General features: G+C 35.2%; 2 protein-coding genes across 2 annotated transcripts; one reads left to right on the top strand and one right to left on the bottom strand.

Annotated features, from left to right (window-relative positions):
• The first annotated feature begins 736 nt into the window (after positions 1-736).
• On the top strand, positions 737-12,416 carry LOC145599355 (serine/threonine-protein kinase BSK7-like). Its single transcript, XM_081655749.1, has 11 exons — positions 737-892; positions 1,413-1,678; positions 2,048-2,268; positions 2,805-2,940; positions 3,413-3,546; positions 5,855-5,960; positions 6,508-6,593; positions 7,461-7,649; positions 9,563-9,715; positions 10,558-10,671; positions 11,878-12,416. The coding sequence occupies exons 2-11, from the start codon at positions 1,600-1,602 to the stop codon at positions 12,118-12,120; spliced, it is 1,461 nt and encodes a 486-aa protein (XP_081511875.1). The 5' UTR covers positions 737-892; positions 1,413-1,599; the 3' UTR covers positions 12,121-12,416.
• A 472-nt stretch (positions 12,417-12,888) lies between these two features.
• On the bottom strand, positions 12,889-15,129 carry LOC145597308 (tubulin beta-4 chain-like). The gene is made up of 3 exons (XM_081653443.1): positions 14,659-15,129; positions 13,851-14,120; positions 12,889-13,707 (listed from the first exon to the last, which is right to left on the bottom strand). Exons 1-3 carry the CDS (start codon positions 15,050-15,052, stop codon positions 13,046-13,048), a joined length of 1,326 nt encoding a protein of 441 aa, XP_081509569.1. The 5' UTR covers positions 15,053-15,129; the 3' UTR covers positions 12,889-13,045.
• Positions 15,130-15,600: the final 471 nt, after the last annotated feature.

The following is a 15,600-nucleotide window of genomic DNA, read 5'->3' as shown; positions in this document are numbered from 1 at the left end:
CGTATATGTTTCTCCGTACATCAAACTATGATTTAATTTACTTAGTCAACCTACACAAACGTGCGCTTCATTAATTTGTAAAGCCAAGAATCCCGCCTCTTCATCCATTTAATTCTTCAGACCACCGCATATTCTGGTCTCTATTGCTTCAACTGTTATTTTAGCCCTAAAGCTCTAAATTGCCTAAACCAGCATATCTGGTTTAGAAATTAAACCAGCATATCTAGTTTAGAAATAAATTTTATAATCATGTACTTCGTATAATTCTATCTTTTTTTCTTCCTCAATCAACCTTTCACTATTTTATTTTATAGCAATAAGATACGTAATACGTAACTTGTACTGTACGGTTAATTTGAAAGTGATTAACGAATCTTCATCAATAATTATTATGTACTCCGGTCAATAACTATTATTTACTCCGATTTATCCTTTATCGACCATACTAGAGAACTAATTTTTGGTCTTTGAGACAATAGGATGATTGTTGGTCTCACACCTTTTCGTTGTAATAATAAAATTGTAATAAGTGGTGGGTTTTACATGTCGGTGGAAATTTAGGAAAATATTTGGTACGTGTAGACTTTCAGAAGAAGAAAAGTTGAAAGAAAATAGAAGTGGTAAGAAAAATTAAAAAGAAAAGCAATTGACATTTCTCTTGTTGTAAAATTAATAAATACCCAAATCTTCAAAAATTTAACCCAAATCTTAAATTACCAAAAATCCCATATATTATTGCTTCTATACAGCATATATACACAACTCCATTAAAAATTTAAAAGCACATCCTTAGCTTTCCACCCCCTAAAAAAAGGAGAACCCACTTTTCATTTACTTTCAATTTTCATTTTTCCTCATTTTTTTTGATCAATCTTCCATTGAATTGAACTGGGTATGTTTTAAAATAAGCATTTTTTGAAGTTTTTCTATGTTCAATTTCAAATTTTGCATTCAAATATTTGGGTTTCATGGGTTTTGATTTGGGTCAGAATTGTTTGACTGAGTTGTGATTTTGTGGTAATGTTTAATGAATTTTTTAATTTCTTATGTTGATGATTTTGCATAAATTTGAACTTGAATTGTTGATTGATGGGTTAATTAATTTATGTTTATGACTCTGCTTTTGAGAAATAATTTGTTTTTGACTCATGATTATCACTTGACTAATTAGTTGTTATACAGTGTGAAATGGAATGTATCTCGTGATCTCTGCTTCCCTATTTTTGGGGCGTTTTAATTATGAAGTTTCATGTATTCCGTTGGTATTTTATGAATGTTACATTTATATTTTAATGTATTTAATAAGCTTCTAGGTTGTGATTATAGTTTACATGAAAAAAAACTCATTTTTTGTGTGTTGATGCTTGTGGTTTTGTGTGAGGTCTACTCAGTTTTTATCCTGTTGCTTGCAGAAATTAAATATTGCTGTGAGCATTGATATTGCTAGGGTGTTCCCCATTGCTTCATGGGATTGTTGTGACTGAAATTGTTGGCTGATTTCGAGTTTCGACAAGTGGCTTATATGTGTATATAAGCTCTGGGGTTTGGGTTGAATTGTTGAAGTGTGTCATAGCCTGCATTTGATCTTGTTGGGTTGTCATGGGTTGTAATTGCTCGAGACTATCGACGTGTTGCTGGGAACCAGGGCATGATGGGAAGAAACCAGAACCTGAGACAGGTACTTGGTAATTTCTTAATGGTTTCAATTATATGTTGTGAGGAAAATACTCCCTTGAATCCAATATATAAGTGTTTTTTGCTAGTTCTTTTTTATCCAAATTATAGGTTGTTCTACAATAGCAATATAATGTTAATAAAAAATTTATAATTTGTTGATGTCACTACAGAAGCATGGCCATTTTATAATGTCAATGTGATGCCACTTTACAATGCCAAATGTAATTTTCACCGGGAAAAAAAAAAATGCCTAATGCAATTTTAATATCTATCAAAATTGCGAAAGCGACTATAATTTTGAATCACAGGGAATAGCAATTTTAATAGGATGGTTGTATCATATCATCATATTTTTTCCTTTGTCTATCAGAGAATGAGCAGAAGGGCGAGCCTGATGATACACCTACATTTCGTGAGTTCAGCATTGAACAACTTAGGACAGCGACATCTGGCTTTGCAGTTGAGAATATAGTTTCAGAACATGGAGAGAAGGCTCCCAACATTGTGTACAAAGGGAAGCTAGAGAACCAAAAGCGGATTGCGGTAAAACGTTTCAACAGGTCTGCTTGGCCTGATGCTCGGCAGTTCTTGGTATGGAATATAGTTCTTCTAAATTTCCCTTGGCAATAGGTCCATTTATCTTATGTAGGTTCTAGTCTTTGTTATCTTTCGGTCCAAGCTTACCTTAGTTACAATTTGACTATATCTGTTATCTGGTTTAGATTTTGCATTTGCTAGCCTAGTCCTCCCATTTTCCATTTTATGTGATGTAAAAGGTTGGAAGTTGTGCAGTCAATGCACTTGTGCACTAGCAGTTGGTGTTCAATGGAAATGTAGCATTTATCCTTCTAGAATAAAGATAGCTGATTTTTACTCCGTTGGGCGAATGATTAATATAGCCATAATCTGATCTTAACTTCATAAGGCGTAATTTTTTTTAGGTCTTGACTAGTGTTTTATATTATGGGCTGGCGCCCGAGTAATAAGGTTTGATGCTCACATGTAAATCTTCCTGCATGCTATTCTATTAACGCAACTGAAGGTTTTTGTATTTAGGTATATTAAATGCATCTTACTTAATTCCTTTTCAGAATCTTAAATCTTTCTCATCTGTTTTTTCAACTCAGGAAGAAGCAAAAGCAGTTGGTCAGCTGCGAAGCAATAGATTGGCCAATTTGCTTGGTTGTTGCCATGAAGGTGATGAGAGATTACTTGTTGCAGAATTCATGCCAAATGAAACACTAGCGAAGCATCTGTTCCATTGTGAGTTTTGTTTCACACATATAGAGTTATACATGTTCTCATTTTTGTTTATCTGGATGCAACTTCATGCCAAGCAATCTCAATTAATGATGAGAAGAAAAGCAACTAGCCAATCACTCAAAAAAGCTGTTTGGTTGTCTTTGTATATTCTCCTATGTATTAGTCTGAAGTTACTGTCATCTATTTCTTTAATTTGTGAGATTTCTGCTGATCAGCTCAAATGCTCCATTTCCCTTTAATCTGGACTCATGTTACTTTCAGTCAGTATTACGGTTTTCCAGATTGTAGTGATTTGTTTTCTTTGAACAGTATGGGATTAATCTGCATATATCTAGATTTTAGTGTTTCCTCAACAGGATACTTGTTGTATTAAATTTTATTTAGTAATCTGTAATACTAGTTCTTGGTGTTCATTTTTGTGAAATAGGTACTGTTTAGGGTTTGCTTTTCTAATATATGGTTATTGACATAGGGGATGCACATCCTATGAAATGGACAATGCGGTTACGAGTGGCATTGTATCTTGCAGAGGCCCTAGAATACTGTACCAATAAGGGGCGTACTCTGTACCATGATCTCAATGCGTATAGAGTTTTGTTTGATGAGGTACCTTTCTGGTCTTGTTCTCCCTCAAAATAAGGTTTTTGCTTTTCATTCTCGTATTTTAGTTCTCTCATTGCTCATTATTTGGTCAATGATTATTGTCTGACGATTCCTTTTCTCAATCTTTAGCCAGTAAAAGTCAGAAATTAACACCATCCATGGAGCCCTGTGAAAACCATTATTATCAGCATGCAAAAAGATTAACCATTGAGAATCTTAAGGACTACATGCAGTTGATATATAATCTTCTCAAAATGAGCTGTTACTATAATATTGAGTATAAAGTTGGATACGATATCGTTAGACTTGTGCAGTTTTGTTGAGTAATGCTGATGTGGCGGGTCTGTTGAAAGCGGACAATTAGAATTTATTATCTTCTGGAATAAAGTTTGATTTACTACCTTTTAAGTACCAAAACATGAAAACTTATTTATGATGGATTATATCCATCAATCTATTTGGTGGGGTTCACATCCTGTTTTCTTTTTTCTTAATAACTTTCCTCACTTCATATTTCATACCATGATTTCACCCTTTCCCCTTCCCATTCTTTTTCTGTCCATCTTTCATTTGTTCCTTCCTTATACAACTCATTACTCTAATCTAGTTATCGAGTACTTATTCAATCATGATGAAGCTGATGACAACAAGGTCAACAACAGTCTTCTACACTAAACCATTTTTTTTCATTCTTCCCTATATAAGGTCTCAAGATTCTTAACGTCTTCTAGTTTTCACTAAGCATGTATCTTTTTGGCCCACTCAAATCATTAACTCATTCTTCACTTGGTATATTCACTTGGGGCTAGAGAAGGGTACATTTCATCTCAAGAGTAATATTACAACTACTATCCATTTGTGCAGTATAAAGTCAATGGAAAATAGGGGTCAATTTTGAGAATTATTTCAAATTATAAAAATTCCCAATTTATAACCCTAATGGTATAATAATTGTACCTTCAAAGTTGTTCTCGTTAGAAGCTTAGATGAATCCCTAATTGGCCGATAATTCCTATAGAAGTTATCCCTTAACTTAATTTGAGGGGAAATAACTGGAAATTTGCTTGGCAAAATGTAGCAAATTGTAACTGTAGGGTTAGCTACGTGGCAGTAGATGTTAGGTGTGGGAGTAACTATTAGCTGTTAAAAATCTGTGAAAATAGAAAACTATAATATGCGTGTTTGGTAAGGTAGCCGTTACTTGTAAAAATAGGTAATTTGTTTCCTAATATATATAGGGTGAGCATAACTGGGTAACTACTAAAATTCCTGGAACCCGAACCCCTCAAAATGAGAACTAGAACCAATACCTGTTGAACAGGTTCCTGGAAAATGGAAACGTTAGGGTACCCTATTTTCAATATATTTCGTACTTTTTTGCAAAAATATATCAAAAAAATTTGGAGTGTCATAAATTCACAAACTCTTACAACTTGCAAATACAACAAAACAAATATAGTTGCTTAGCAAATCTAATACATTTATTTATAACTATTATTTTTTATTATATTTATTAAAAATTAGGCTTGAATTGATATTTGATTCGGGCTTAAGTGATACTTTTATTAAATTACAGGATACCCTATAGGTTTCGGTTCCAAAAATACCTGTAGCAACATGTTCTCCATTTTACTACCCGAAACCAGAACCTCTTGTACCGGTTCTAGTTCTAGGTACCTTGATTTTTTGAATATTAATATATATACACACACACCACACTACCCTTATTTGTCAAACTCAAACCACTAAAAACTACTCAATAATTAGTGTCGAATATGCTCTTTGAAGATTTGGGATTTCGAAGAACCCTACTATAAGGGATTGTTGAGGGAGAAAGGATAAAATCTACAAGTGGATTTGCAAAAGTCTGTTAAAGCAAAGATAATCCTAAAGTTACAAAATCTCACCCCGGGGAATTGCCAACAATTAGTAAATCTTGGCCCAATTTAACTAATTTAGACAGCAAGTTGCAAACTTGTACTAAACACATACTAGCAAATTAGGTATCACTACACAAGATTAGCATTGGGTTATTATTTTAATCATTTTGGTGCAACTTAATAAATTGAAGAACATACTTTGTTGTATAAAATTGTTTACTTTGTTAGGTTGTAAAATCAATTGTGAGCACTGAGCAGAGCAAGGAGGTTGCCGCTTAAATGCAATTACTCTATTCTGTCATTATCTCCAAAGAACTAATAAAGTGTATTTTAACACCAAAGGAGAGCTACAATAATATGCATGGTTACGGTGATCTCTAAGATATCTCATTTTGGTGTTAAAGGATATCTTTTCTTGATCCCTTTTGTAGGAAGGTGATCCTAGACTTTCCTGCTTTGGCTTGATGAAAAATAGTAGAGATGGGAAAAGCTACAGTACAAATTTGGCCTTTACTCCACCTGAGTATTTGAGGACTGGTAAGTGGTCGTTATTTAAGGACAACAATCTCCATTATTATAACATTAGTAAATAATGGTGTATACTTAATGCCATTCTTTGGGTTATCGTTGTAAACTTAGCGTTCTTGTAGCATTTTTGTGCAAAATGGGTCATGTTTTTTTTAGGAATAGGGCCTTCAATAATTCAACAGAAAGTGACTATGCTTCTGTCGTGTCTTTGATATTAGTGTCTTTTTTTTTTTCCTTTTTTGAGGAATGCATACAACCAGATTTCTCACATAGTGTTCATTATAATTTTTTTCCCTTGCAATCGAATCTTTTTTACGTGTTCTTTCTTCCCTTCTTATTAGGGCAAGAGATGTAATCAGGTAATACTAAAATGCTAAATCTTTTTATGGGAAATCTTAATTTTATTGGTTCAGATAAAAAGCAATACATGTAATAAAATATAAGCTCCAGTATTCCAGGTTTCGGTTTAAGTATCTGCTTTGCACTTTATTGATTATCATGAAAGATTAACTTGCTGCTGTACTTGAGATGACTTTGCACTTGCTGCTTTTGATAGGTAGAGTGACTCCAGAGAGCGTGATTTATAGTTTTGGGACCCTTTTGCTTGATCTGTTAAGTGGAAAGCATATCCCTCCAAGCCATGTAAGTCTCTTGTTTCACTGTTATTTTCTGTTTTTGTTGAATTTTCTTATTTCTGTATGGTCCAATTAATTTAATTAAGATAAGGCAGAAAAGTATGAAATTCCAATTCAAGTTGAACTCGATGCACCTTGGTGTATATGATATCTAGCTACAAATATTAATGGGTTGAGACTATGTTTCTTGCTGATAGTCATTCAAAGATACTATGAGCATGCAGAAAGTGCTTATTTGTTTAAATATATACTTATATCTTTCTATATGATTCAGGTATCGATGGATGGTAATTGTTTGTAAATAGAAAGGAATATGAATTAGTCAATAAAGACACGTGCGACCTGGCCAGATTTCTATTTATATAAGAGCTTCCTGTATGAGAACTTGTTTTTATGAACCAACTACTTAGATCAGCCAATCAGGAAATAATAATGTGGAACTTCAGTATTACCATGAACTGATTCAACAATATGTATAGGTTTTAATTCAACATAATTCTTCTCTTGTCAAACCATGCCTTTTTTTCCTTTCTCATCGTCTAAAGATTAGGTATAAGACCAAGAAAGCAAGACTACATATGCCTCTAAAGGTAGAGGTATGATCTTCCAGTATCAGATTAGCCCCTTGCCAGCTCTATGTCCTCATTACTGCCAACATATTCTTCCTTTTCTTTTTTCTTTGGCTGGAAATGTTGTTCATGAGGGGCATTTTCTACTTGTGTGTTACATGAAAATACATGTGTTGTGGCAATGTTTGACTCATAGGATGCTTAACTAATTTTGGGCTGTAATTTCTGTTTCAGAAATGTTACTTTTCTAGTGGCGTTCTGTACTAATATGGTAGCTTGTCTGAACATTGCTTGATATTTTTCAGGCTCTTGACCTGATTCGTGACAGAAACATTCAAACATTGATGGATTCTTGCTTGGAAGGCCAGTTCTCTAATGATGATGGGACTGAGCTAGTACGTTTAGCTTCGAGATGTTTGCAATATGAGCCACGTGAGCGGCCAAATCCAAAATCACTTGTTGCTGCCTTGGTTCCTCTTCAGAAGGAAACAGAGGTTTGCAGTTACTCTCTCATTATTATTGTAGATTTTATAATCCTTGATTTTGTCTGTAGCCGTTTCTTTATGCATGTTTTTTGGATTCTTGAGATTATTTTCAGCAAAGCTTCAAAAAAGCATGTACTAGCCATTTTAAACACAAGCAAAACTTCACATTTCATTTCACACATGTTTGATTGTCTTAAATGTACCCTGCATATGGTTACTAACTTCTTATTTAACTAATATGTTGAGATCCTTTAGGCATTTAGCTACCAATAAATTATCTCAATCAGTTGTAAACTTATCTCTGAGGAGTAAATAAGAACCAAAATACTAAGTACCAACCCTTTGGGTAATTGGTACTTTGACTGATGAATTGCTAAGAGTACTGATTGAGATATTTTGGTAATGTTTCTTAGGGGTTATGGTGTTATGCTTTAATGGAAATAAAATAGGAATAAATCCTGGGAACTGGAAAATCTTATACTTGCTTCAAGGGGCTGATCAGACTTTTATTTTCCTATTTACTCTCTCCCTTGCCTTGATATCTTTTGTTTTAAGCCACCAAATCTCCAAAAGAAGGATTTGGAACATGCAACTTTCTTCTTGTTTGTCACTGAATATTCACAATTCAAACTAGCACAGCAAATTCTGTAACTGAATAATAGGAGAAAATCAAATTTAGTGCTGCTAAGTACTTCGTGTACGGCAGATTATTACCTTTATTTTTTTTTTTTTTTAATTTTATTTTTTTTTCCTCTCTAGAGGTAGTGGCAAATTTTGGATCTATAACGACTTCAAGTTCTCTCTTTTCCACTTCTCTCTCAAAATCATCTATATGCCTATTCGCCAGTGATTCCTAATCTGCAGTTTTTTTTAATACTCGAAAGGATACGTGATGCACAATTTTCTACCTAATTATTCAGTCTGTTATCAGCCCAATAGCGTTCCACCGTACTATGTGTACTTGGTCTAATATGCACGTTACCAATATGCCATTTGTGGGGGGAACCAGAGTTTTAGACTTTTAGGTAACACTGCTATTTGCTAAGAAAACAAATGAATTATTATGGAAATATTTAATTACCCATGTAAATGACAAGTTTCTGTGACCTCAGGAGGAGACACCTTTTTGTTTGTTTGTTTGCAATATGCCACTGAACCTCGCAGATTTGTTGAAAATCTTTATCTTACACTCTACTGTTTCAAGTTTTGTGTTGATTGAGGACTGTGCGGAGTGTGAGATTTAAGAGTGGGGATTTGGAGATTCCTTTTTGAAGATTCTCAGTGCTAGTGGCCCACTGGCACACAGCATGTGTGACACGCCTGTCTAGAACCTGAGTGGATTCTTGAGTTCGTTAGTATAAGTAAAGATGGTCTAGTCTCATGAGGTTCAGCACTAGCTCTGAATATGGAGTATTTATATTCCTTTATCCCAAAAAGGTTGTCAGTCTGTCATATAACAAGTTAACAACTTAAAGCGTATAATTTATGCGGTGTTTATTCAATTAAAGGTGTGACTTATGTTACTTGGACTCGGGTACCCATGTCCAACATGGGTAAGTGTCCAAGCGTCCGACTCGGCTACTTTGTGAAAAAATTCCATGATTTTGAACTAAAAGTGAAGTGTCCGGGTGTCATACCCATGTCCAAGTGTCGAGAGTCTGACACCGGTACGTGAGGTGAAATGAAGAGTCCGAGTAACATAGGTGTGTGACCAATACTACTGAATCGCTTAAAGTAATTACATTTGTGTTTATGATACCACACTTGTTGATAGGACTGGTCTCATTTCGATATCTATGTTTGATATAGATGATTCAAATACCTTGCTTTTGTGCTTGAAATTATTTGTCTACATCGAACCCTTTTTTAGATGTGGAGTTTGATTATATGGGATATATGAATGATCTGTTGTTCCTCTGCAGGTTCCATCGCATGAGTTAATGGACATACCTCATGGTGCAGCAGATATAACTCTCTCTCCTCTTGGAGAAGCTTGCTCCAGAAAAGATTTGACTGCCATACATGAAGTGTTAGAAAGTATTGGGTATAAAGATGACGAGGGAGCTGCTACTGAGGTTTGTACCTAAATCTTTGTATCAACATGTCATGCATTATTGGGGCTATTTAATTTGAACCCTAATTTTAGCCAACCTGAAATATGGTTAAGTTGCCTTAAAATCATGCGTGAATGATAGTTGTGCGATTAATGCAAGCTTTTATTAGAAGCAGTGTAATTAATTATGATTCCTTGTTACTTTCAATGCCAGTGTGAGTAGTGTGACTGACCTTTTTTGGATGGAGTAATTGTTTGTAGTGTATGATGTATTGTATGAAGCATTGACAGAAGTAATACAATGATAGCATATGACCTCTTGAAATTGAGCACTTCACACAAGCCACATCCTTTATTAATTTCTATTCATTACTTCTAAAAAAATGTGTTTGGATAAAATATAGGACTCTTAAAGGGAACGAGAAAAGAGCGAAGAAGTGAGAAACGAGGGAAACTATTCTCTTATTTGGACAATGTGAAACAGGGTGAAAGAGGGTTTTCCAAATCTTTCCAACTTGTAGGGATTTGGTTTATCAATAAGGGAAAGAAATTGAATCTTTGTGTTTGCTTTTCTGACCTTCTATTTCTCTCCTCCCCTTCACAGCAAATCTCCTTGTTCAGTTACATTGTAAAATTGGTAAAGAGCCTTTTTTTTCATTGGCTAGAATAACCATAAGGCTGATCATAACCACAAGGCCTAGAAAAGGTGTTAGTAGCTCTTTCTTTGAAGCGTAGCAATGTATGTTTTTGGTGTTTGCTGATGTATTCCCTGCCAATTCACCATGTTATTGCTCTTGATTGACAATTTTGCATAACAATTAATAGTCTGGCGAAGTGAACTCATCGTATAATTGCCCATGGCAGCTTTCTTTTCAGATGTGGACCAGTCAAATGCAGGATACACTGACCTCTAAGAAGAAGGGTGATGCTGCCTTTAGGCAGAAGGACTTCAAGACAGCAATAGAATGCTACAGCCAAGTATGTTCTTGACTTCTTGTATAGATCAATGTTTTGTTATTTTTTTCTGCCTGCATTTTTTGTGTGTTCTTTCTTTTTATTTGGGTGGGCGGATGTCCCGTTGGGGGTTGCTACTTGCTAGTCTCTTTTTATTAACAGTTTTGAGATTTACGGAAAAAGAATAAATTCTAGATTTCTAGTAATCTGGTTCCTTTAATTTCTAGTTGTCATTCTTTGTAGGTCAGAATACAATGTACTTGTCTCTCACAGCCTTAAATGTTTGCATAGTTTTGTTATCTACTAATCTAGCCAATTAGCCCATGATCTCCAGCGGCTTGTACTTCTAGCATGTTTCTTGTCCTACTGGTCTTACCAAATACTATAATTTTTCAGAGGGGAGGAGGGCAGGGTTAATTACACATACATTCCATTTATGCAATTTAGGGGCTAGTGACAATTTAAATAAAATAACTGGACATATAAGGGAGGAGGGGGTGATAATAGTTTATCAGTTAGGTGCTTCAAAAAAACTATTTGATCAGCAATGTTAAATGGAATTTTAGATTGAAGTTTGATAGACATGATAGTACTTGTTCCGGTTCAAATGATAAGCCACATTTGAAGAGTGTTGTTGAACCTTGTCTTTTATGATTATAGCTTTCTTTGCCGCTTGCTAGATATCTCATTTAATTTTAGCACATATATTGAGGATAGTTACCAAAGGTGGATAAAAAGTGGGTGCGAGCATTGTAAAGTAGAGAGAAAAAGTTGTTGGAGACGCACCCAAAAAAAAAAAACCAAAAAAGAGCATTATCAAATGTGATTAATGTTAATGTGATTAGAGATTTAAACAAAATTAAGAGAAAATGTTGTTGGAGCAAAAAAAGGATTTATTTGATAGATAGATTAAAGAAGTTTACTTAAACTGTACATGCAGAGATGGCAAACTGGAGAGTTCACTTTGGGACATCTCACCAAAAATAGGGAAAAATATCATGGGATATAGTCTTGTCTATTAGTACTCCTAAGGAAGAGTGTATGATTTTGAACCATAAAATGATACTGAGTAGTCCTAAGGAAGAGTTTACACATCATTCATTGCATATTTTTCTAAATTGATAGACTAAACTAGCTTAGTTTGATAATCTAAATCAAATTATTGGCACCATGCTGAGAAATCGAGGTGGAATTATGCTGACAAATTTCATCCAATTCCCTTTGTTCCAGTTCATTGATGGTGGAACCATGCTGTCACCAACTGCTTTTGCTCGTCGTAGTCTGTGTTATCTCATGAGTGACATGCCACAAGAAGCACTTGATGATGCATCACAAGCACAAGTTATATCTCCGGTGTGGCATATTGCTTCTTATCTACAGGCTGCTGCATTATTTGCTCTTGGAAAAGAGAATGAAGCGCAGCTTGCTCTGAAAGACGGATCATCCCTTGAAAACAAAAGGAGTGGTGGCTGATGGTAGCTTTTTTGGGTAATCGTTCTTCGTTTTTCATATTGCTGCTATAGCATTGATGTACATGGAGTAATTCAAGGATCTTCAAAGCAGTCTTTTTTATTTATAATCATCATTCTTTGATAGAACTACAGGTTTATTTGGGTGAACAGTTTGCTTTGGTGAGTTGATGGGTGTAACTTTCATTTCTATAGAGGGATTCGTTTTTACATAGAAATCAGATGATGAAGAATGTTTTGTACAGTAGAATTTTGCTGCTGCTTTGTCTTAAGATGATTGATAAATCCTATGTTTTTAGACTTGTTTGTGTTAATTTATACCATTTTTGACATGCTATTTGATCTTATAATCCTGATCATATTAAGTACAGTATGTAGTTAGGATTTCATCACATCTTATGCATTATTAGTGTCTTTGTCATGAAAGTATTGGTGCAGCGAAATGATTTAGAATTGTTTGGTGCTGTTTTTGGGCTCTTTTTTTTGGATGTATAGGATTTGAGAGACTGAATTAGTGTTACTTACTTTCTTTCTTTTTTTTTTTCTTTTTTTTTTTAATGACGGAGAATTAGTGTTACTGAATATGCTTAATTAGCGAAATTACTTAGAATTATTTATGGGATATCATTGAGGTTTAGTACCTTTCCTTGAAATTGAATTCTTACATTTTTTTTCTCAATATTTTTCACTTCAATTTCCATTTCATATCTATATACTAGTCTTGGATGTAAACATTATTATTGTATATTATAAAAATTAAATTAGTTGCATCCAAATAAAAGAGAATAAAACGAATAAGTTCCTTGTACAAAAAAAAGAATTACCCCTCTTGCCACCTTTTGAAATTGAAAGAGATTAAATTCTATTCATTTCTCTTCCTTAATCTTAATGTAAAAAGGAATCCTCTCAAATTAATTTTCAACTAATTTTCAAGCATCTTCCTCTTCATATTCTTCCTCATACTCCACTCCAGCTTCCTGATACTGCTGATATTCAGACACCAAATCATTCATATTACTCTCAGCCTCTGTGAACTCCATCTCATCCATGCCTTCGCCGGTGTACCAATGCAAGAAAGCCTTCCTCCTAAACATGACGGTAAACTGCTCTGACACCCTTCGGAACATCTCTTGAATGGAAGTTGAGTTCCCTATGAAAGTCGAAGACATAGAAAGCCCTGTTGGTGGAATGTCACAGACGCTGGACTTCACATTGTTGGGGATCCACTCTACAAAGTAGGATGAATTCTTGCTCTGAACATTGGTCATTTGCTGGTCAACTTCTTTTGTGCTCATCTTGCCTCGGAACATTGCTGATGCAGTGAGGTATCGCCCATGACGTGGGTCTGCTGCACACATCATGTTCTTGGAATCCCACATTTGTTGGGTGAGCTCGGGGATGGACAGGGTTGTGTACTGCCGAGAGTTGATAGAGGTCAAGGGTGCAAATCCGACCATGAAGAAGTGGAGTCGAGGGAAGGGTATCAGGTTCACTGCAAGCTTTCTAAGGTCTGAGTTCAGCTGACCAGGAAATCGTAGGCAGCATGTTATGCCACTCATTGTTGCTGAGATCAGGTGATTCAGGTCGCCAACTGCGTGTTTGCAAAACTTATGTCAAAGCTGGATCATTTAAACATCTATTCAAACAATTTGTTTGTACAAGTACTGTAGGGTGGAAACAGAAAGATGAAAGCAGCAGAAAAAAAGAATGCAAGTGTTATATATAGCAACATACATCGAGGGTTGGAGAGTTTGAGAGTGCGGAAGCAAATGTCATAGAGGGCTTCATTGTCAAGTACCATGCAGTCATCAGCATTCTCTACCAGCTGGTGTACAGAGAGCGTGGCGTTGTAAGGCTCCACCACTGTGTCTGACACCTTCGGAGATGGAAACACTGAGAAGGTCATCAGCATACGATCAGGGTACTCCTCTTTAATCTTCGATATTAGCAGCGTTCCCATCCCTGATCCTGTTCCTCCTCCCAAAGAATGGCATAATTGGAATCCTGCCAAGCGTTTCAAGTAACCACATGTCAGGAGATTCTTCAAGATAAAAATCCATCATATGACAAACGGCCCTAGGCTTACAGTTAGCAAACGGCTTATAACTAGGTGATGAGTCATTTAGTTCGAATTTTGTTTGGTTACTATATGTTCGGGATGGGACATATTCGAGTAACATAATTTTTTGGGTCACATTAGATTGATATTGAGCCGGGCTAATATCATGTAACACAGCTTAGGTACAATATAGATTCGGTCAAGTACCAAAAGATGACAACATAATGATAAATTCAACGCTCATAGTTTTGGTCATGTAGGATATAGATAATTAATTAATATTGCGTCGTACCAAAAGATGCATAATCTACATAAATAAACTTTCTCAGATCTTGTCATATTCCTAGGAATATATTGAATTATTGATCAATCACCATATTGATAAAATTAATAATATGAGCTTAATGTTTTACATACTGATCATATATATCAAATTAAAGTGTAAACATGAAATGTAAAATCTAATATACATTTGAAGTGTACCTTGCAAAGAGTCAGAATTCTCGGTTTCTTTACGAACAACATCAAGGACAGTATCGATCAATTCAGCACCTTCGGTGTAATGACCCTTAGCCCAGTTATTCCCAGCACCATTTTGCGCAAAAACAAAGTTATCAGGCCTAAAAATCTGTCCATAAGGACTAGATTTAAGGGAGTCCATGGTGCCTGGCTCGAGGTCTATCATGATCGCCCTAGGAACATATCGGCCACCTCTCACCTCATTAAAATAAACATCGGATCGTTCAAGTTGGAGTGGAGAGTCTCCGATGTATAGCCCGGTTGTATCAATACCGTGCTCATTGCAAACCACCTCCCAAAACTGCGCGCCAATTTGGTTACCACATTGGCCGGCTTGGATGTGGAGGATTTCTCTCATTATTATGATGATGTTGTTAGAATAAGGAGACGGTGTTACAATGAATACAAATGTGGACAAAAAATAGAGTTTTAGGAGGTGGTGTTGAATTAGTTTGATGGGAAATAGAAGTGCTTGAAAGTTGGGGGTTTTGTAGGGTGGAAAAACAATGACAAAGATATCAATTTCATGTGGGCATGTTAGAAGGCCATGTCAAAGGACAAAATCATGCGAGAGATTTGGAGTAATACAACTCATTGCTCTCCGAACATTTAGCCTATATCTATTATTTTTTGTAACATGTAACATGCAAATAAATAGTTGTACTATAATTAATATGTTTTCGTATCAATAATCCTTAAATAAAGGTTACTTATGTTTCCTTAAGTTGAGAGAGATGATTCTTTAGTCTTTACTAATTACGTCCTTGTTTCCATGGCGTTATTTGAATTAACTGATATATGCTATCGAGATTGTTTGTATGTACATGGTGTGTAACTATTGTTTGACTTTCATCGTAACACTTCTTGGTCAAAGTCAAGAGCCATTTACATCATTCATTTAGAGAC

The sequence above is a fragment of the Chenopodium album genome, chromosome 20 (genome assembly GCF_948465745.1).
Source record: "Chenopodium album chromosome 20, dcCheAlbu1.1, whole genome shotgun sequence".
NCBI classification, from domain to species: domain Eukaryota; kingdom Viridiplantae; phylum Streptophyta; class Magnoliopsida; order Caryophyllales; family Amaranthaceae; genus Chenopodium; species Chenopodium album.
The sequence above is the reverse complement of the archived record's forward strand: the minus strand, read 5'-3'. Positions and strand labels throughout refer to the sequence as shown.